Genomic DNA, 23,661 nt, shown 5'->3' with positions numbered 1-23,661 from the left:
CTGCAACGCTGCAACATCACGGCGTTTCCGAGACGCGCAACGCCTGGCTTGCTTGCTGTCGCTTTGGATGCTTCTGACGAAACTGCCAATTTCTCAATGGGCCGAACAGCGTACCGTTCGTTTAATTCAAGAGCCTGTTTTGTCGATGGCGTATCGTGCCTTCATTTCTTAGCAACACAATATTTGTCGCAGGCAATAGGTATCTATGCGATAAGCACTTCTTTGGACAGCACTTCTAATGTGACGTATGGGCGAGCTTGTAAATATATTCGCTGATTATTCAATAAAATAAGTCCCTATAACTCGTCGTCTACAATAATGTGAATCCATCTAGAAAGGTGCCAAGATATGCACTGCCGCTGCCCTTCTTCTCACGCATTCTTCAAAGCACAATGTGAAAGAATACGACATGGCACCAATGTACTTCTGACATAAATTTCGCAGCGATATCTCTAAACTGATGCTAGTCTCGTAATACCAGCTAAGTAGGCATGCCTTGCGCCCTGACCAGCTCCGAAACAACTTATTCCCTGAGTTAAATAGTTATAAATTTGTTCGGCTTGAATCCCACACCTGCAACGTGCCATCATCGCTATATGTAGGACGAAGGCGCCTACCTCCAGTTACACCCTGTTCTGCGTCAGTGGATGCGATCATAGAATGTATATATACCGGCCACGTTACTAAACCGAATCTTTTACCTTCACCAACTGCATTCCCCTTCCATTCTGTTTCTGTACCATAGAGCAACACAATTAACGCATTACATGACCTTCTGTTCTCATAATCCTAACTGGAATATCAGGTCCACGCGGTTGCTATCCAACTCGTACCGCTCACTTGGTCTCGGGAAACAAAGCTTTACAATTTGGAAATTATTTATCGTGTATTAGAAGTATTCGGTATTTAGTAATCTATACACGTTTCCTTATGTTTTTCACTAATAATGCGTTGGCTAAGGAAGGGTATTAGCTCTACTGTATTTAGTTCAAGAAAATCGAAACACTTACCTATGTAACTAGTTTTCATACTTTCATAGACCACTAATGAATGTGAGCTCATTTGTGCGGTGCTTTATCTCTCTAGTAATGAAATGCGTTAAGGGAGAACAATAAGTCGAGCCGAGGGCCTTCTTCCGAGGGCCACGTGAGCCGCCCAATTGGCTGCTCGTGGCCAAGGCGGCGGATGTATTGTTCCACGTATTGTACGCAGGCTTATAAGAGCGGACAACTGGCCAGTAAATCCTCCTATGCAGCCTTGCGACATCAATGCTTCGAGGCCCTCGCTATGCAGTGGGCGAGAAGAACAAAAGACCGGAGGAGCTTGATTTTTTTTTTTTTTTTGTTCGTCACAGATGACAATGGAGCCGCGGGAGAAGATGATTAATTTTAATTAAAGCATAGAAATAACGAGGAAGATGAAAGCACGCGAATAGATAACTTCTCGCAGGTGTTCGATGAACCAATTTTGCTTGCGTCACGCGTTACGTCTTACTGCATAGCGTATCTGTGGGTATACTATTACAGTGATTAAAACATGTTTGAGAGAAAATATTGCTTGCCATAAGCTTTTCCTGTACCCACAAGTTTTCAATTACTTGCTGCTACCGTAAGCCGCAATGAAAGAATATGACCATGGTGGCACGGTTCTCGCGAAAATGTTGGACCGTCGAAGTGCTAATGATTGGATTACCGCAGCCGGTGGTCATCCCATGCTGGCTAGTCAGCATGGCATGTCTAAGCCGACGTGTGATCCCAGGGCCAGGAGCCACCGCTGCGCCATTGCCGCACGTGCGCGTCCTTCACCCGTGTGATGCACGGCTACGCTGTGGTCATTGGAAGGCACTGCGGCAGAGCTTGTGCGGCACGGTCAGCCGGCTACCAGCACAGAACAGCGTGGCCGAGATCAGTTAAGGGGAAGCTTTAGCTCGGGGGCTCCTATCTGAACGCATGGAAAAGGAGAAATTGTTTTTCTCGGTAAATACTTCGTAACATTTGACGAGGTTTGTTACAACTAAAATAAAAGGTTAAAATTCAGAAACCGTTGCTAGCGAATGTTTTATTTAGGCCCTCAGGTTTTTAATAAGAATTGCTCAAAATCGCAAATTTTCTGAAGACGCAAACTATCAAGTTTACAACTCTAACTCAGCAATGAAAAAAAAATTCACTGGCAGAAAAAAAAAAAAACGTCACTGGCAGTTGTCTAAGTATGCGTAAGCATTGTGCCACTTGCTCATCTCCACGCAGCCTGCTGTCACGATGTGATTATGAATGTTACGGAATATGATCCGACCAGTGTAAACCCTTATCCACCCTCATCGGCCGTTCGCTTCATGTTCCACAGCGAACTTGATAAGGCAGGTTTAATTAGGGTAGGGTTTATTACGGCACTCGAGCCCACGACCATTGGTTTTAGGGTGAAGATAATTAGGCATAGCCAATTAAGATAGTGTTAAGGCACTCGAAACCTCGACCATCAGTGGGAGTCAAAGCCCACGATTTGGTGTTAACTACGGTGAATTAGGGTTAACTTAGCGAAGCTGTTGCAAAACCACCACTACGTTCGCTGAGGGGGATGTGTAATGTTGTTCTTTGAGGTGTCGGGCGACGGCGTATTGTTCCCGGTGACGCTGGGTATTGGGCGCTTGTATTTCCTGCGTTTGTTTCGCGTTGCAGCCTTCCGTGGAACGTCGTTGTCGGGCGGCAGCGGCACGGCATCTTCCCTCTTGTTGCTCGGCGCAGAGCCGTTGAGTTGTCTCTGGCGTTCTCTGTATTGCAGCTGATACTGTGCATCTCTGCGTTTTTGTTCTTCAGAAAGTGGTTGCGTTCGTCTTGGCGTCATTACGGTAAATGCGACAGTGCCCCGGCGGCACCAACTGCTGCGGAGCGACACTCAGTCATGTCCAAGCAGCCCAATGTCATTATGAACCTTATGGCACATGATTCGACCTTTGTATATTATACAACGCTTCAGTGATGGTTCGGACGCTTGTTTAGAGCTTGTCCTTTATTCAAGCGTGTGCTGTTGTGTTTTGTTTGTATGGTTGATTTAAATTTGCCTGCTTGCGGGGGTATGAGCCACTGCGTTCGTCCTACGTGACGGACAGGTTTCTCGTTGGGTAGGCATAGAAATGCTTACGCATTTAAAGAGCTATCACAATTCTTTCAATTGCATTTAATAGTACATCTAAAACGGACAAGAGTAATGTATTAATACTACTCTGCAATACACTTTTCCTGCATGAGTATATATGATTTTTGCGAAACCATTGTAAATATTGTGACAAATTCACGTCAACTAAATTTGTACATCAAATTTGTCCGCTTTAGATGTTCTAACGGATACGATTTAGAGTATGGTGACTTTTCTTTTTTCTGCAAAGGGCCGAATTTGCAAACTTCTGGCTCCCATTTCTTTAAAACTTGTAACGAGAATGCTTGTAAGAAATCCAGGCCCTAAATGAATATTTCGCTTCGCACACTGCAATTCAACTTTCCATCTAAAATGCAACGAATGTCATTAAAATTGGCCCCCGGGGTGATCCAAGAAAAGCATTTCCGCGTTTTGCATATATTTCAATAGGCGACTGGGCCCGAGCTCAAGATTTCTCTCAAGCGCTATCGTTCATTCATCTTTCTAACGTGGCGTGACTCGTTGATTGCTGCGTACTGTGGAACAATGGTGGCGTGATGGGACTTTGAGGCTCGCTGTTTAAAGAAACGCGGCAGTTTCGTCCGAAAGCAAAGCAATGAAGCGACAACAAGATGGAGCGTTGCGCTCGCAAACTATTCGGACGATGTTCAAACAAAACGTGGAGGCAGCATGTTGACACGATGTCGCACGCGAGACAACTTCTGCGCAGCGTCTCGTCAGCGTCTCAAGACGCTGGCGTGATGAGGACGCCGCCAGCGGTGTTTCTGGCACCGCACCTCAATGTCACGAAATGAGGCCGACGCGAAACCATCGACGCTCGTCTGCGCTCAGTGATCCGAGGGCGTCAGCTTGGCGTTCACTGTTCCGTCTAGACTACGGTGTACATGCACCGTGCTGCAGACAGCTGTTCAGCAGCAACGCTAGTGCGGGGACAGCACTCGTGCCAGCAGCAGAAGCCCTGACATGCAGAGCCGAATGAGCGTCGTCGTTTTTTCCAACCACACGCACTGCGAGAACACTCTCCAGGCGCGAGCCGGACGTGTGCCGTCGACACAGCACGACGGCTGCACCTTGGGTGTCCCCGTACAGTTACTACCTCGATAAAACAGCCTCCGCGCAGCCGTCGCGGCGCGGCTGTGCAAGAGCAGCAAAGCGTGCGAGCTAATCGATTTGTCGCAGCGGGCGCGCGGCCGCCGCCATGGCGTCGTCGCTGTCCAGCGGCGGCGGCGGCGGGCGAAACGGCCTGGTCGTGTTCGTCGAGGGCCAAGCGTTCCACGTCGACCGCCCGTTGCTCACCAAGCACAGTCAGTTCTTCAGGAAGACCCTCGAGAAGCTGGAGAACCGGAACAAGCACAAGGTGCGATGCCGCTGTTGCGAAAGCTTCGACGAAACCACCGCCGCACACTCGCTGGGGGAATTGCGAGCGAGGAAACCGTATAGCTGGCCTTCCTCGCGCTAAAGAAATCCCCAGCTTTGCTGACCGGGCGCGGCTGCTTTCGCTGTTGTGCCGAACGGCTCACGCGCAACACAGCAAATCCTCTTAATGCAGCCACTTGTTGCGTATCTCCATACCGGACCTCCTCACTGCGCAAGTGCGCGGTCATATGCTCATTGAAACAAATACGCATAAGAACATAGACGGACCAACTAGCCCAATGGCTCGCGCTTCTACCGAATAGCAAGGAACGTTGCCGCTTAGATTAGCGAGATTTATAATAACGTGCGGATTATTATATACATACTTTTATTTTTCACTGCTAAGTTCTAGTGATAAAATTTGTATGCTGGTATGACATTAAAACGACAAAACGATTATTCCATATATGCGAGATAAGCAAGTCCGCTGTATAGCCAAAAGCCCCGTTTTGCAACATGAGTGTTGCCACGTGGTACCTCAACACATGACATAACGTTAATGACTAGTTTAGCATACTTATTGAGTAAGATCGGCAAAATCCATGATAATTTTCCTTTAGAATATTTTTAGTAAAACGTACTTTCCATGCTTCTTTGTATCGAGTGCTCTGCCGAGGGCTGAGGCTTAAGTCAGATATTAGATTAAAAATGACTTTTTTTTTATCTGACGGCTAATGGCGACACCTAGCTCATACTCGTGAAGTTTAAATACAGGTAAAAATTCTAGCTTTAAGAAAGTACTTATTGGCATGTGAATCACGCAGAAGTTTAAACGGTTGTCTCGAACTTCAATTGAAGGATGTGCAATTTTCGCAAATTTGTGAAAGCTTGCGCTACGCGTACGAATGGTAGGGATAAAACATCTATCAGTACGAAGTTAATGTTCACATGGTAACATCGTATTACACCGATATGGCATACCAACGACGCTTGATAACTGGTGTAAAACACTGGCTATATGGCCATTCTAAATCATACATTTTATGTGTTACTTACAATATTTTAATGTTAGGAACAATTTTCATTTCAATGTTGCTATATAACAGACTCAAACTTCCCTCTTGCTTATCGGCCGAGAAAGAACAGCTTTGCTTGTTTTTGTCTTTACCGCGAGTTGTTTAAAAAGGTTCCAGATTCTCAGCTTAGAAAGGAGTTGGCGCATTATTTTTTCTGTCATAGATATGTTATATGCTGATGATTCTGACATCATCAGCATATAACACATATTTAGCATTACGGTGAACAAGTATTAGGCCATTTATATAAGCAATTGAAAGAAGAGGTCCTGAAATACGTCCCTGCACAACACATTTCAAATTTGAAAGCTTCTCATCGTTTAAACCAACTTTTTCGAATAACTTCGAAGTTCGTAACATTATAGTTTTTTGAGCAGCACGGAATGTCAAATTTTGTAGAATGATTTACTAAAGTCGAGGTACACACCAATCACAAGATCTTTGTTATAAAATGTTGACAAAATAAATTTATTTTGCTCCAGCACTGCATTTTCGTAGATTTACAGTTTCTGATCCCGAATGAAGAGCAAGCTTTAGCTGGAGGGCTCCTATATAAATACATGGGATAGGAGAAATCGTTTTTCTCGGCAACCCCTGCACCGAATTTGATGAGGTTTGTTGCATTTAAAAGAAAGGTTTAAGTCTGACTGCTAGTAGCAAATTCTTTATTTATGTCGTCAATATGGTTATAAATATTGTTAAAAAGCGCAAGTTTTCAGAAAACGAAACTCAAGTTTGCAACTCAATAGCTCAGCAATTAAAAACGATGCCACATTTCTGTAAGTTGCAACTAATGGCACATGTAAAGGGGACCGAATTGATGCATTATATATGGCTCTCAAATAAACTATGTGAGTAGGACTTTTGCAGAACCATTGCAAACAGTGTAGCAAATTCACGTAAGATGTAAATTGATAAATCAGATTTTTCCGCTTTGGACGCTTTCTAACGGATGCAGTTTACAGAACTGCTATTTCTGTTCTTAGTGCAGAGGTACGAATTTGTAAACTACGTGCTTCCAATTTTTTTTCGGACTTGTCAGTTCTTGAAAGCTCCTTTTAAAAAATTTGGGCCCTAAATGAAAATTCTGCTTCGAACAGTCACTATAATTTAACATTCTCTCTCAAATTCAACAAAATTAATTAACATTGGCCCAGTGGTAATCCCAGAAACGCGTTTCTGCGTTTTACATCTATCTGAATAGGCGGCATCGGAGTTGGGCCCGAGCTAAAGTTTCCTCTTAAGTCTGTGAAATCGCCTTATGTTTCTAAATGTAAGATGAGTACAGTTGGCGCATAATTTTTATTGTGAAACGCTAAACACAGGAAACACCAAACCGCTCTCGCCCTCTAGTAAGAATATAACTATAACCAATTTTAATAGTGCACGTTGATTCTCTTAATTATACAAAGATTTTTCGATGGCCGCATCGTAACTGCTGTTAACCTGATTATTATAAAGTGGGGAAAATGATTACACTACAGTCATAAATCAAGTAACAAGCTTACCCCGCTCATTACCGGTCCATTTCGCTCACTTCCACTCCATATTCCTTAAAGGGACACTAAAGAGAAAAATGATTTCATCTGCATCAGTAAATTACCTTTCTACAAAACCAAAAACACGGCTCTTACCACGATAAGGCGCTTTGTAAGGCAGCAAAATGCGGAAGAACGAAAGACGGGTGTCGACGCCTCCTTGAAGTTCCCGCACCTGATCGCTGTGACGTCATGGATTTTCATGGCATCTTCTAGGGCCTACTTACCTATATAGCGGTACAGATTGACTACATTGTGTTCTGAAGGAACCAAATATTAAACATGGCGAGTTTCGGGCACCTTCACTCAGCCAACGCGGCCCAAATGCGGAAACATAGTTTGGAATCCCTGATGTCACACTGACGTACCGGCGTCGAGGTTTCGGCGCGGAATTCACATAGTGATACTTCTACCCTCATTTTCTCGTCTAATAATCGAAATGTTATTTTGAAATGTCTGCCCGCAGGGTTCTCAAACAATGGTTTATTAGACTAAACTGATTTATTGTTTCGCTTTAGTGTCCCTTTGAGAGGAAGCTTTAGCTCGGGTGCTCCTATCTAAATACATGTAAAAGGAGAATACGTTTTTCTCGACAACCGCACCAAATTTGACGAGGTTTGTTGCATTTAAAACGAACTAGTGTTGCATTTAAAAGTGACTAGTGCTTCGAATTTTTTATTTAGCTGGTCAATTTCTTATTAAAAATTGGTGAAAATTGAAAAGTTTCAAAAACGAAACTATCACGTTTAAAGCTCCGTAACTCGGCAATGAGAAATGATATCACAATTCCGTGAATTGTAGCTAATAGTACATCTAAAGTGGACAGAATTGATGTGTCAGACATGAACGTCAAAAAATTTAGTAATATGGAAATAAAGCCTTTGCTGAACCCTTGTACACGACGTAACAAATTCACGTAAGATATAAAATGGCATATTCAATTTGTCCTCTCTTAATGATCTAATGGGTGCCGTTCACAGAACTGCGATATCTGTTTTTTGATGCAGAGCTATTTATTAGCAAACTTCGTGCTTCTACTGTTTTCAAACTTGCGAATGTTTGAAAATCATTGAAACAAAATTCAGGCCCTAAGCCGAAATTCGCTTCCAACAGTCACTGCAATTTAACTTTCTCTCTAAAATGCAACAAATTTGATAAATATCGGTCGAGGGGTTATCTCAGAATAACGTTTTTGCGTTTCACATGCATTCGAATAGGCCATATCGGAGTTGGGCCCGAGCCAAAGCTTCCTCTTAAAGGGCCCCTCACCAGGCCCCATAGCAAATTTTAGTTATACGCTGAAAGTTGTTATGTGTCCTCTAGGGAGCGTTCTGCAGCAAAATTTTTCAAATCGGCTCATTAATAGCCGAGATAGAAATATTTCAGTGCCGCGAACCCATGATTTCTGCAGGTGGGCTCCACTGCCAAGCAAGACGCTCTCTCCACTCGCCCCATCTAGCCTACGCAAGCGAAATTCCTTCCCTGCGTTCTCCCATACCGGACCTCGACGATCGCGTGACGAATACGTCACAGGCCCCGCCTTCATTTTTTTTTCTGCGCTTTTTTTTTCCTGCGCTACGCATTTTCGCTGACGGCGTCGCGCGCGAGCTCTTGTCTCGTTCACGCAGCGCACGATTTTGCCTGCTGTGCACAAGGAAACATGACTAGCAGTATAATTCCGTGCTACACGAATACTGAGGCAGCACAAGCGGATCGCAGAGCGTGATCATGCGCTGGAACACCGTAGAAAATGGCATACTTTCGGTGCCTGCGCACGTGACCGCACGAATGTGCGAACAAGCAGACGAAACAGAAATTGCTTCGGTGCGAAGTAAAGCAAAAAACACGCAGACATTCCATTTTTCTATTTTATTATTTCTCTAAACTTCAATTTGTCAATTCAAGCAACATATCACACAGATAATAGATGTCTTGGATAATTCTCGAAGTCACGTGTCACCGCGAGCGACGTCACACCGCGGACCCGATTACGTAGACGCAGGAGCCCGACTACGTCACCGTCCCTCTCCGGGCGGATTCGCTACGAGTGAAAAGGGAAACGGCGTTTGGATGTACTAGCGATGTACTACTATGCAGACATGATTATTATCGCGCAATGTATGCTCTTCGCTTGTCAGCCCAACATGGCCAGACCTGGTGAGGGGCTCTTTAAGGAAATCTTGCTTCGAAGTCTGATCAACTTTCTTGAATTCTAATTTTGATGCGCAACATCCCTTGGCGAGTACCCGAGCAACTTTGCTACCGAAATCGTGCAAAACCGTGTCTGTAACGCAAAAAGCGTGACACCTTTCCCATAGGAATGCATAGGGCTCGATAGAAAATACGTGTGGTTGGAGTGGGCCAACTTGAACTTGGGAGAGAGTGGACATAAATTTGGGAGGGATATGGGCGTGGGCCAAGCTGAATTTGAGGGTGGGCCAACCAAAATTTTGGGTTAGGCCAACCTGAAGTTCGGCGGTGGGCCAAACCATATTTGTCGGTGGACCTACTTGAAATTTGGGGTGGGTCAACAGTGAAAGAGAAGCAGAAAATAAGCTAAACACGGGGAAAGAAAAATACGAGCCGAGCCAAAGAATGCTATGAATTAGGAGACAATTATCTAAACTTGTGTAATTTTTCACCCGTTTAGAACACAGCTTTCACAAAACCTATTCAGGTGAAACACAGTTCATACTATTCACGCACAAACTAACATGACTTTGACGATGGTTCCATCGCTGATTGTATTTTCTTTAGATTTTTCGAAAATGCGGCCGTGAGAGATTATTACTGTACAAATTGCATTTGCTTAGCCTAATCTTAAACTGTTTTTTTTTTTTTCGAGAACTTGGATCCTATGTTCACCAGACTTCGAAGATACAGAAATATACAACTAAAGTTTGTTTTTGCGTGTTTCTTGAAGCGAATTTTCAGCGTCATACCTACTTCACGATAAACGCAAGCCGCGTATAACAGAGGAAGAACGTTAGTTCCAAGGTACAAGGACGACAAATCTATGCAAGCTGATGTTGTTTCTGCTCCTTGCTTCCAGCTCAAATTGTCGGGCGTTTCCGCAGCGACATTTGCTGTGCTACTCAAGTACATGAACACGGGTGAATTGCAAGTAACACCAGAAAATGTGGACGACGTGTTTAACGCGGCCTTCCGTCTTCACATGTCTGATGTTGTCAAGCATTGCATTCAGGTGAGTGTTATAGCGCCAAACACACAAGCAGTGAAGTCGGGTTAACCCGTTGTCTCATGGTCCCTATTTAATATCTCGGCCTGTATTTAATATATGGGATAGGTATTACACTACATTTACGTATGTGTAGCTCGAACAATGAAAAGAGACGTATGAAGGAACAAAACTTCAATATCATATTAAAGTATGCATTACGATCGTCCCAAAACCCTGCCTTTGTACGGGTTAGTATATGTAAAACAGTGTAGAGGTGTCAAATGTTGGTAACAAGAACATTACTGCCTCTCAAACGCTCTCCTCTGAAGCAGTACATCTGTGTTTTCTACCAACGTTACACGTATATAGGCTCCTCGGCTCTGTCGTTGCCAGCCTAGCCTGCTGTATATTCATTCACCGTTTTTCACAGTTCAAGTCCACGCATCTCAGAAATACAGCTGCGTCTGGGAGAGGTGCGCTAGAAAGTAAGCGGGATGCACTTGCTGCAGGCCAGTCTTCAAGACAATAGTGACGGCTATGCTAACCGGCGACCATTTCGTGCCGTCATCGTGGGCGATACTGATAGCGAGATATTTATCGAAACCCTTGCGAAAATGCCGGGCGATCATTACGCTGATGTCAATACCGGAGAATGTCCACGTCCGGCTAGCTTCGTCCTCGCCACTTCGTAACGGTTGCAGGAATCCAAAGAGGAGTCGCATAATTCGCCACACCCGGTGCGTGCACGAACAGTACGAAGCGTCCTTTCTCGATTCGTGGAACGACTGGTTCGCTGAAATACCAGTTTGAATGAACAAACTCGGGTGTAAGAACAGTGAGCAGTTTAGGTTTGCCACGGCGTCTTCCCAGCTGCCTCATGCTGCAGCGCCTCCGCTGCACCACGCAACGGCGTACCGTGGCCTCCGAGATTGCGCCGGCGCGCTCAGGTGTGCGCAGGTTCTGCAGTGCGCTAGTGCCATTGTCGAGGTAACGCGGCGAACGCATCGAAGCGGCGGTTTCGGCTTTAACGTTTGGAGCTGTTTTACCTGCGTTTTGTGTTTCCACAGTGCCAGTCAGTGCATGAACGTTAGATTTTCGCCATCTACTTTGTCAGGGGCTTGGTTTTACAGCGCAGCTTTTTGGCGCCCGTTTCCGCATTTCGCGTCGCCATCGGCCTCGCCGTAACCGAGGTCATCATCCATGCGCTCCTGCTGCCATATCGCGCGCGGTGCGAGTCTTGCTCTCCCCTTGTCCTCCAAAGCCGGATCACGTGCTCTCGCCTATCCTCTCGCCCCATTCATCCGCACAGCGCCGTTGCGGTGATTCTCGCTGCTACTGTTCATTCCGCCCTCGCCGTCCCTTCTCCCGCCGTCTCCGCGTCGCGTGGCTGGACGGCTCTCAGCCGTGTCGCTCGCGTCCCCGTTTACGGGGCGCGTTCCCCAGTGGCATTTGGCTCCTCTGGCAGTGCTTGTGCCTGGCTCTCCTTCTCCCGCCTATACGTCCCCTTACCTGGAGCAGTGCCGCTGCGGTGATTCGAAATACAGTTATAGCGTTTCGTCCCCTTCTACTTCCCACCTCAACCTTATGCGGCCATTGAGGCCTGTCTGTGAGTGAATGAGTGTGTGGCCTCTACTCAATACCCCTGTTTTCCACCCGTTTCCTCATTCCACCTCAGAAGAAACGTTAAATAATAATTGCTAATCTCTTCCCCCTCTCCGCGGCGGTGACCGACTATAAGATGGCGCGATGGCGCGTCGCCAGAGTGCCGGCTCGATAGCGGCCGATCGCGGTATGTGCTGCTCAATGCAAAACGCAGAACCGCTTCCGTTCGGCACTGCGTGTTCTGTATGCGGTTGCTTGTTGTTGAAATGAGGCAGAAGCTGCACTCAAAGATCGCATTACCAACGTAATCGTCGGCCAATTTTTTCTTTCTTTAATTTTTCTCTTGCGCTTGGTGGTGAGTGTAACCACCTAAATTGTCCCGTGCACCAAACACTCCATCAAGGCACGCCGAAAGAAGTTGTGTGCGTTTCACTCCTTCCTCGAAACCGTTGGTTCGCAAATGCCAGAGAGCTGCCCCAGCATGTCGAATGCCGAGAGTAACCGTGCCCCTTTCGTAGTATTGACATGGCAGATGATCTACGATTAAATAGAACGTCTTTTGTAACACCGTTACGAGCTATTAAAATGCGACAACTATACAAACGATGTTTCGGGAACCGCAGCAACTTCGACTCACGGTGTCAGATTACAAATCATCAATAGAACGTATTTGCATGCTCCATAGGACCAAGTGGACCAAAGGCTCGGCTAAAGTATAAGTATACCTCGACAGGTTTGAACTAATTTCACGTCGGGGGCTTGCTACAACAGAAACCGGCCCGTTATAAACGGCATCCAGCATTGATAGCATGAAGCCATGTGCACTTTGAAGACGCTCACACATGCGTTACATCGAAGCCCGGGCCGGTATAATGCAATAATTCCTGTAACTCGTTTCTATGGCTTATCAAACACCGGTTTTGTCTGGCCGACCCGGTGATAACACAGACAGGAGAACACTCTGACGACTGACGAAGCGCAAGAAGGAATAGCACTGAAAGAGAATCGTTACAATATCCCGGTCCCGTCGGCAACGCTTTCATGGCAATACGTTGCCCATATGTCCGGACGTTGTGTCATGGTGGCACGTAGTCCAGAACAGCATCTAGGGGCCCACGTCCATTAAATCACTTTGAGCCATGTACACAGCTGAAAGCCAGCGCCACGCTTCCCACACAAAAATTCAGCGCCTTAGAGGTCATTGTTCTTTGGAAGCGACAAGCTGATTTCCTGTCAACGTTCCCAACTGTAAACAATCTTCGTCATCGATATCCTTCTCCCAGTTCCTATAAACGTATAGCCTACTGGGGTATTATTACAGCTGAAATGGTGCAATGATGACTGACTATTGAATGCCATGCGGTGACGGCTTTATGTGGGGGCGTATATACAGCAGAATTCGTAATAACGATGAAGAACACGTCTTAGCACGTCACCGCATGGCGGCACCCGCGAACCGGCATGTCTCGCTTCACTTGCTTGACTCTACATTTAGCACATGCTTAGCCACTCACAGTGTCGTTTGCAACTTTCGTCACCACCAATGCTTTTTCAAGACACGTGTCCGCACACCGCCTGCCACAGCAGTCAGCCGGCGCACAGCACAACTTCCGGGCAGCCGGACTATGCTCTGCTCGCCTTCCCTTTGGTCCTGACGAAAAGTCATCGAACCTGCTAGATTTCTGTTTGGCAAGAACTCCAAATCATTATAAGTTGTCGCTGATCATTCCAACCTATCAATGTCTAATGTCTACGGCAGGAGGACCCCACAGAGCAATCTGCAATATCCCTGCATACCATATTACCTGCAAATTCTCTTTTCATCACATCACCTAATTATCTGCCGTACTCGATTGTGCTTCCTTTCTCATGACACTCATTCTGTAACTCTTAATAGACCACAGGTTATCCGCCCTACGCACAACATGGCCTGCCCAGCTGTATTTTCCCTCTTAATATCAGCTACAATATCGGCTAGCACTATTTACGCTCTCACCCACTAGTCCTTTCTTCCCTTCTCTTAATGATACGCTATCATTTCTTCTCGTTCCATCTCTCGTTGCGCAGCCCTTCTCAATTTTTATTGCGAAAGCAATACTACGCCAGGTCTAACCGCTCGTCGCGTATGCCGTGCCCTCCACACCCCCCCCCCCCCCCCCCCCCTTGACCACCTGCTCACCACCTGCTCGCCACACCACCTGCTCTTAGCAGGTGGTGTGGCGTCAGCTCTCTCCGTTGCTATGACGACTGACGACGCGTGATGTCAGCTTGCTCCCAGCCGCAGCTAGAAGGGAGCCGCCCGTCGCGTGTGCCGTGGCCCCCGAGCCGGCGCCGCGCCTCTCCGTTGAGTGGCGACCTCCTCGCCTTGCGCTCGCTCCGTTGCTGCTTCACTGGGATATTGGCCTCGAGTTCCACCACTGGAAAAGCTAGCGCCACCGTCGGCGTGACGTGCTAGGAGGGATCACGTGGACATAGCGGCCGCGTCGGCTGCTTCGGGCGCGCCGAAGCGAGCTGAAAACGAGAGTTTAAATTCCCTCGTACGCTGCGGTCCTCATTTAGTGGCGAGATTTTCCCGCTTCATGTGTCTCCTTTACAACGCTTGAAAGCACTACAATAGGTAGTGGCTGCCTTTGAAGGCGCACAACATGGTAGGCTACTGCTCGGTGCCGCAATGCCGGACGCACGCGACGGAGCACGGTGTCAGCCTTATTCACATGTCCGCAGGACAAGAAGCTGTGTGAAGCTTGGCTCGCGAAACATAAAATCGGCAAACAGTCGTCGGCTACAACTCGGGTATGCAGCAAGCACAGACGCGAGGAAGATTTCTGCTACGGCGCCCGGTCTGCGATGTTCTGAAAACGCGCACTGAGACGCTCGCCAGAGGCCGCTGCCCGACTAATGTAATGACGGTTTGGTCTATGAACTTGTCGATGCTATAGATACTGGCAAGTTCAGTGGAGTGGAAAGGCAGCGGTAAGAAGCACATTTAAAAAAAGCATGGCATATGGTCATGTTTGTGTTATGAATTAATGCACTGGATTACGAAAAAGGAGCAGCGGGGAATTGCACGCTGAGAACACCGATAAACATACAGTGCGACGCAACTCGAGAAATAGTATTGAAAGGTCAAAGAATTTAGTAGAAAAAAAAAGATTGAATCTTCGCGACGGCACATCACAGTCCCCGTAGGCGTCGAAGTCTCTACAATGAAATTATTTTTGAACAGCTCTGATAGCGCCCACGCAACAATGGTTGCTTGTATACTGTCAAATGCTCATATTCTGCGGCCTAAAGCTCATGGCACGGTGCGAAAACGCGCGCGCGGATAAAGCGAAACAGTGCGCGGACATGCATGCAGACGCGCAGATGGTCGCTGCGAATCTGTGCGATCGCTGCATTGAGGCTTCATTCTATTACGCTCCATTTAGTTATACAAACACTATAAGAACATGTTTCACATAGTTAGCTCTCAGCGTTTACCTACCTTTCACGCAAGAAGCCGGTTCGGGAGACTCCATCGCGGCGACTGCGCGCAGTAGCGTTCACTGTACGTATTCGGTAAAGAGATAGCGTCTGTAAACGATTGTGTGCTTTCAGTTTGCCCAAGATTATTATTTAGACAGTAAGAAACTTCTCTCGTTTCGAAAGTACTTACAGAAATGTCCGGGAGAGCTCGCGCGTGGTGTTTTCAGTGAGCGCTGACAGCAAAACCTATGAGGAGCGCGCCACGTGATCCCTCATACTACGCCAGCGAGGCGCTTCCGATAGATGGCGACTCCGTAACTCCTCGCCGCAAATATAGCGGTGCGCTACGCGTTGATTGATCAATCTCGCCATGGAAGTTACCGACGAAGAGTCTATATCTGAACCTAATTGCTTTACTGCTTCGGAACAGTTAAATTCTCAGGCGAAAGCTAAGCAAGCTAGGAAGAATGAGAGAAAGAGGTTGCAACGGGAAACAAGTCTTTGTCTTTAATAGAGAACATAGATTAACATCACTATAATCGAATTTAACAAAGCAAGTTCAAGCTAAACCAAGTCCAACATCAAGTTACATGACAGGCAGAACTACAAGCGTAGCCATGCAGATATTGCTTTCGCAATTCAACCAGTTTTAACCAGAGCTTAACAACAGCCAATTTTTTTGTTAATCTTCTTTATAAGATTTACCATAGGCGTTAACTAAACAAGAAAAGACAAATTTGCAAGAAAGATAGTGGATCTGGGCAGTCGGAAAATTCTTGCCTAGCGTGACCCGTTTTCTAAGTTTATTGACGGTTAGCTGGAGCGCATGTTGTTTACAATAGCACTATTTTATTTTATTTAACTTGTGGCTTACCTACGAGTGTACGCTTGAACACAGGCTCGTCACGTTACGGAAGTGTGGTACTCAATTGGTTTGTTTGTTTGTTTGTTTGTTTTCTTTTTTAATTCAGACCGGCGCCGGCGTATCCGGTCGTGCTGCGAAATGATTCACAAAGCTAGCACCTGCCACTATGGCTCCTTAACGTTCTTCTGTTGACCACGAGGTGCCGCAGGTTGGATTCTCGGCAGCGTTAGAATGTTGGCGAAATGCGAGACGCTCTCTCGTATCGTTACTTAAGTGCAGCTTAAGGAACCTTAGGAGGCCGAAGTTATTCTGCAATCCTCCACTACGACGTATGTTGCAGCCTTTCTTTCGCTTTGAGATAAACGCCATCAGTCAATATAGGACTGCCAAGAACGCATAGAAAACTGCTTCATATCGTGCGGCTGGCTCGCCGCAGGAAATACACAGAGGGCAGCAGAGTGGCGCGCCCTATGAGGTAACTTGGGCGGGGCACATCCTCCGTCAGAACTTTACGCACGTAACTATAGTGTATGTGAGTGCCCTTAATCTACCGTAGCTATCGTAGCTTACGACCGAGCGCTCCAGTACAGCGAATTCTCGAAGTGTATCCGCTGGTCTCGCTCGGTGCCGCAGATGGAGACGGAGACGACGCCGACGGGCCAGCAGATCCTCATGTTCTCCGCGGCCCGGCGCCTGAACATGGCCGAGGAGGAGCAGCGCGCCTACCAGTTCCTCACGGCGCACTTCATGTCGGTGGTGGCCACCCGCGAGTTCCTCGAACTGGACGCCGAGGACGTCGTCCGGCTGCTGTCCGCCGACACTCTGGGATGTCACTGGTGGGCGGCGCCTTTCGCAGAGGCCGCTGTGTAGTAGACGACGCACTGTGCATCATTGCCAATCAATGTGATGACGTTTTTGACGTTCTGCGCATGTACTGAGTGTTCGCAGACATAGCACACCGATGCAGTATCATACCAGTTCTGACGAAAAGTGCACGTAAAGGAACAATGTAATGGCGCTGCCTATCCATATATTTTTACCTGTCGATGATAAAATATAGACAACTTTCTCATTTCCACAGTTCCTCCAAGCTGACCGCATCCTACTTATATGTGCTTAAGATGCGCTACCATCTAGAAAGATCTTACCGAACTACTCGTGCCTCACAATCAATGACAAACATTTGGTAAATACTAATGTCACAAATACAATTGCAAAGTCCCCAGTTCCGGTCTAAATCAGAAAAAAAGGTAACTGATTACAAGTACAATTACTTCATTCAAAAATGTATTTGATTACAGTTACCAGTTGCTCCCCTACAAAAGTAAATGAGCAATTACACAATGGTAATCGATTACCTTTACGTTACTTTTCTCTGAACCTTTCATAGCATCGCATTGATACAGCAAACATAATGAGCTGGTCTGTCCTTTGTAGCCCTTAATACGTTGCTTATCTGCGCTAACAATAGCTTTTACAAAATTTCGTTCGCCAGCGTCCCTCTTCTTTGTTGTGAAGGCATCGACAGCGACACTGAATACGTGCTCGAGGAGGAAAAAGAGGGAGAGACGCGGGGCTCAGCCCATTCGCTCGATGTGTGCGCTAGGGGCTAGGGCGGTGTTGTAACGCATACGGATCTTGCGCCACAGGTCTGTGGTTACTCAGCGTCGGGGTCCTCGATGACGCGCTGCGCTTCATCGTTGCCGGGACTCGGAGAACACGCTCCCGGGTGGGCCAATGAAAAGCTGAAAAGATGGCCCACATTTCATTTGCTCCACAACGTCCCAAATGGCATACGCCATCGAGACTGATCATCACTTGCCCAATTTGTGGGCCAACACCTGGTGGAACGTCAATAAGATGAGGGAGCGGATACCGGGGTTTGACCGCCTCGAACGTGCGAGGCGGCTGCGTGGCACGATCCACGGGCGAAGATCTCGAAGCTGTGTCGTTTGTTACAGCTGGTCTCGTCAATAAAGTAACTATAGTTACATGCTAATGAAAAAGCAACTGAATTACAGTGAGCCTTAATGAATAAACAAAGTAACCATTAAATTACAAAATTACTGAAGTATGCAGTTGATTACGAGCAATTAATTACATGTAATTTATTACGTGCAAGCCTGGTCAAGAGGGACACAAGGTCAATGGTTAAGAGTACCGCCGCTGTTAAAGGCTCCCCTCCGCGCCCGTGGCCACCGCGGTTGAGCTTTGACTGATTATTCAAAAAGACACTTTCTTGTCGTTTCTTCGAAGTTGAGGTATTTCAGCAAAGATTTAATGGCCTTTTCAGCCCGTTACATACAATTGAAGGCCGTGCTTCGAAGTGACATACAGGGTTTGCCGCGTAACTTGCGTCAAAATTACCCAAGTGCCACGTAGCTGGAAAGAACCAAGGTAATGTTGCTTGCCGTCGCTTGAGGCAAGTGAGATTATTTTTTTTTGTATTTTGCCTAATTACATCGTTAGTTAATAATTCTTTAACAACTCAAATATTATAATCAGGGCAAAAATTGTCTGTCAGAAAATTGACGGCCATCGCGAAAAATGTCCGATCCATCTTTCTGTTGCTCAATACGGGCTACAGAATTTTTTTTTTCAAGCGTTAAAGAAAGCCCGCAATATACGACAGAGTGAATTAATTACGCCGTACATGGGGACTGACCACCGTGACATATTTAACGTGTCCCCAGTGCACAGGCGCGAAAGAGTGCCTCGCAGCTGGTCGAGCGGCACTTTTCGTTGTGTTGCATAAAGGCCACAATCACATGTGAAAAGGAGCGCATGAGGAAGAAGCACATACCGGCACTGTCAGGGAATAAGCGTCACTTGAGCACGTTTGTCGAGGGAGAAGGACTTAGGTCCAAGTCGCCTCGTGGTAACATAACAACGTGGCATATCAGTTTTTCCTATCTCCTCTAATAACGAACCGATTTGAAAAATTTTCTCTAGACGGTGCCCGACATCTCCCAGTGCATATTCAGACATTGCGCTGGAGCCTGGTAATAATGGCCCTTCACCAACGTAGGCAATACTCGCACCTGATAATACGTTTGTTTCACGACGATGAAGCGCCAGAAGCAATGCAAAGACGGTGACGTGAATACTAAAGGTAGAAGCAGCTGGCAGCATGTATTTTTCCTTAAGGAGAGGTGCTATAGTAGGCGCAGCACTTTTGGCGTGTCAGTCTGAGCGATTCTCGCCTGGCAGCGCATTGTCTCTTACAACGCATGACATGCGGCTGCAAATGGTGAAAGCGACGCTGCCAATCATGGGGGCTCTGTAGACGTCACGTCAAGGTTGCCTCGTTCTGCACGTTAATAATAAAAATAACGCGTGCGTTACTAGCTCTGTTATGCACACCTAGAACGCTAACAACAGACATCCTCGAGGAAGCAGTGTTTTCTTGTCATGGGGCATCGCAATGTAACGACAACTGGTCAACGTAGCCAGTCTTTACGCCCAAAGTGCGCTTTCAAGCTAATCGTCAACACCTTCTGTCTGTCCGCGTAGCGAAGAAGAAGTGTTTGAGGCGGCGATGCGCTGGCTCAACCACATCTCCGAAGAGCGGTCTCCCCACAGCGAGAAGCTCATGGCCGCAGTGCGCTTCAACCACATGAACCTGAGCGAGCTACACCACTGCCTCGAGTATCCTGGCGTTGCCGAGATGGAGCCCGTCAAAAAGGCCGTCCTCGACGCCATCTAGTGAGTAACGTACGAGCCCGTCACCATGCCGGCTCGCACGGACCTGCGTTCTCCCCTAAAATTTTTAATAAATTATAATAATAGAGAGGGACCTTGCGCTTACGGCTGCTCTGTTCTTCCCCAAGTTTCGCATAATGATCGCATTTTATGATCGGTAAAACGAAATATAACACTTAGTACTGTTGCTTCCCTGCGTTGTCTAGTGACAAGATGGCAAATTGGCCCTTAATTACCTTAGTAACCAAAATAAAAAGAAACAGTTGTAGTTCTTTTTTGTTAGAGCTTCTTTGTAAAAACGAATTACAGTTTCTTTTTGTTTCTGTAAGAACTAACTATCCTCGCGAAAGAACAGAATTATACTTAAAACCGCTCTTCATGCGGTCTACTGTTCTGCTTATGCTACTCCACGGGCTTCGTTCGAGCTCGGAAAAATACCTTTATATAGCAGGTATTGAGCAATAGAAAGCTGTATCGGGAATTTTTCATGTTTCTCTACAATTTTCTCAATAACACTTCTCATCTAATTATAATATTTGAGAAGTTGATTAATTAGTTAAGACTAATGTCCTAATTAGCCGGAATGAAAAATATAATCTGAGTATCTCCAAGCGACGGCACACAACATTACCTTGGCTCTGTCCAGCTACGTGGCATTTGTATATTTTTAATGTTTGGCTCGAGTTACCTGAAACACCCTGTATTTAGGCCTAGATGACATTGCTGCTTTTAATGTAGACGACGCCGTGGGGTATGAAATAGGTTTTATTATTGACGCTGCTATGAAATATATTAGACAGACTAACAGACTGTGGCTAATAAGCATGGCATCCTATGGTGGAACGAAGAATGTCAGAAAGCGCGCAAATATCGAAACAAAGCTTGGGGATTGCTTCACGATTCTCCAACCGCCAAAACCCTTATTAATTTCAAACAGGTAAAGTCGCAAGGCAAAAGAACACGTTGACGTGCAAGGAGAGTTCATCTCTGCTGTAAATGCTTACGCAGACGAGGCGAAAGTATGGAATAGGGTGAATAAATTGAAAGGCCAGGAGTCAAGCCCCCTGCCCTTAGTAAGTACCCAATGTGATACTGGAAGATCAGGCAGATTTTCTGGATGAACACTTGGAATATTTTGAGTACATCGCATTACACGCACACCTTCGTCCAATTCAACAAACCCGCAGAGCGCTAGCCCCTTGAACGTTAATGTGCGGGAAGTGACGCAGACAATTGTCAATTTACCCACATAAACTTGAGCTAGTTGGTGGGGATTCATCGTAAAAGAATGTAAGGCGTGCAGACACGGACACAAGAGAAGAACTTAATCTAGCTCAACTCCAGGCATCTCTCAAATGGTGCAATGAGTCCGCACCAAGTGGCGACCGCATTAGGTATGAACTGGTCAAGTGCCTTCATCGAGAAACCCTGGAAGTACTTCTCTCTTCTTGAAATGGCATGGGGATGGCTAGGTATACGTCGTCTTGGAAAGAAGCAATTGTAATAACCAATACTTAAACAAGGCAAGGACCCTGCTTTAACTAGTTGTGACAGACCAACGGTTTTGACAAGTTATCTGTGCAAGCTCAATAAAAAGAAATGGTGAACCGGGGCCTAATTCATGTTTTTAGAAAGCAACAAAATGCTAGACAAATGTGGCTTCAGAGAAGGGTGGTCGACTTAAGACAATCTTGTCCGCATCGAGGCATACATTAGGGATGCCTTCATACACAAGGAGTTCTTTATTTCTGTATTTCTTGATTTAGAAGAAGGCATATGACACGACATGCATTCTCAAATATCTGCCCGCCATGGGTGTCCATGGCAACATGCTAAATATAATCGAAAGCTTCCTGTCGAACCTTACCCTCCATGTAAGGGTTGACCAGGCCTTCTCCAGGTTTTCCACCCAACAAACTAGCGTTCCGCAAGGCGGCGTTCTTAGCTCTTCGTTGTGAAAATGAATTCTCTGCTGTTTACTTCACGTACTATGTTATACTCCATGTAGGTAGATGACGTGCAGATTGGTTTGAAGTCATGCAACCTTGCTATTTGCGAAAAACATGTCCATGTTGACCTAAATAACGAGGATAACCGAGTTAATGAAAATTGTTTTAGCTTGAACCCACAGAAAAGTACATGGATACTTTTCTCAAATAAGAGAGGAATTATTCCAGACCCTAATCATGAGCTTTCTGGAAGTAGACGACCAAAAGTAGAGAACAAAAATTTCTTGGCATCGTTGTAGACTAAAAACTTACGTTCATGCCTCATATTATATACTTGGAGGCAAAATTCCTGATGACAATGAACTTATTGAAGCTTCTATCAGATACAACGTGGAATAATAACAGGAAGTGGCTCGTGAACCTGCACAAGAGCCTTATAAGATCAGGATTAGACTACGGCGCCGCAGTTTACAACTGTATTACACTCAGTGCGCTGATAATTCTCGGTTCAGTTCACCACTTAGGTATACGACTGGCGACCGCTGCATTCAGAAGCCCGACACAAAGCATCTACGTATAATGAAAGGAGTGGTCGTTTCATTTACACAGGGCATCTTTGAGTTATACATACCTCTTGAAAGTCAGTTCTGAGTGTGAGCATCCGTGCTATTCTACAATAAGCGATATGACCTCTGCCACACCATTTCGCAATCGACCCTCAGTGTGAGAGCCCTTTACGCTTGGTGTGACGAGGCTGTGAGAAGAAATTAATGTTCCACTTCTGGAACGTCGTCGAATGCCTCAAGCGAAGATGCTAGCTCCGTGGCAGGGGCAGCTGGTTGAATGCGACACATCCTTTATTAAAGTAACAAAACATATCCCCTGACACACGCATTCAAGTGCACTTTCTAGAGCTTCAGCCGAAGTACTCATGCCCACAGTATTACACTGACGCATCCAGGTCACACGCCGGCGTGTCTTATGCAGTGGGGCTATCTTTATCTGAAACCGACGTCCTGCACACTGAAACGAGTATACTTACGGCTGAGGCATATGCACTACTGTCGGTGGTGAAACATACCAAGAGAACTTAGTTAGACTAAGCCATAATATTTATTGACCCTCAATGTGTGGTCAGATTGTTAATATGGCTCCGTAAATGTAAAAAATCTCGTACTAAATTATATTTATGCGCTTCCGTGTACGACATACACACTTAACCAGCATGTAACAATATGCTGGGTGCCAGGGCACAGAAGGAATTGAGGGCAATGTGATAGCAGACGAAACATTCGTCTCTACAGCAACAAGAGCTCCTAATTCTTCAATAGCTGTACCCGCTATAGACTTAAAGCCCTTCGTTCGTAAAAAGCTAAAAGGATATTGACAACGCTTGTGCGATGTCGAAATTCCCAATAAGCTCATCTATTCAAGCCACACGTAAGCGTTGCACCATCCACAATAAAATCACAAAAAATCGATGCCTTGTTCTGGCGACTGTATGTATGGCACACATACGGCAGCGCACACAGTTACTCACTCACTGGCGGGGAACTGCCACTATGTCGTAGATGTGATGAAAGGCTTACCGTCCTCCATGTCCTTGTGGAGTGTAGGAAAGCAGAAAGTGAACGGGAAAGCACTTTTCGCCAGCCTATCGACACCGTACCCTACATCCCGCATTGATTCTAGGCCCAGAACCGTTTTCTGATATGAAGACCGTTCTAAATTTCCCAAATAATGTCGTGCCACATGTTATTCGCCCAGGAATATC

At 46.2% G+C, this 23,661-nt stretch overlaps 1 protein-coding gene and 1 long non-coding RNA gene across 3 annotated transcripts in view; one reads left to right on the top strand and one right to left on the bottom strand.

Annotated features, from left to right (window-relative positions):
• Positions 1-4,339: 4,339 nt before the first annotated feature.
• The window catches only part of LOC142578651 (uncharacterized), a 134,661-nt gene continuing 115,339 nt past the window's right edge, over positions 4,340-23,661 (top strand). For both annotated transcript variants that reach the window (XM_075688089.1, XM_075688088.1), the window contains exons 1-4: positions 4,340-4,510; positions 10,176-10,328; positions 16,870-17,072; positions 19,750-19,941. In XM_075688089.1, coding sequence (XP_075544204.1) covers positions 4,352-4,510; positions 10,176-10,328; positions 16,870-17,072; positions 19,750-19,941 — 707 coding nt within the window. In that variant the 5' untranslated portion in view covers positions 4,340-4,351. The remainder of the gene's footprint in view (positions 4,511-10,175; positions 10,329-16,869; positions 17,073-19,749; positions 19,942-23,661) is intronic.
• LOC142578655 (uncharacterized) overlaps positions 16,990-23,661 on the bottom strand; it is a 148,704-nt gene continuing 142,032 nt past the window's right edge. The window contains exon 3 of the long non-coding RNA XR_012827282.1: positions 16,990-17,098. This is a non-coding gene — a long non-coding RNA (uncharacterized LOC142578655). The remainder of the gene's footprint in view (positions 17,099-23,661) is intronic.

This window comes from Dermacentor variabilis, chromosome 4, assembly GCF_050947875.1.
Source record: "Dermacentor variabilis isolate Ectoservices chromosome 4, ASM5094787v1, whole genome shotgun sequence".
Classification (NCBI taxonomy): Eukaryota; Metazoa; Arthropoda; class Arachnida; order Ixodida; family Ixodidae; genus Dermacentor; species Dermacentor variabilis.
This window is presented reverse-complemented; position numbering and strand designations above follow the sequence as displayed.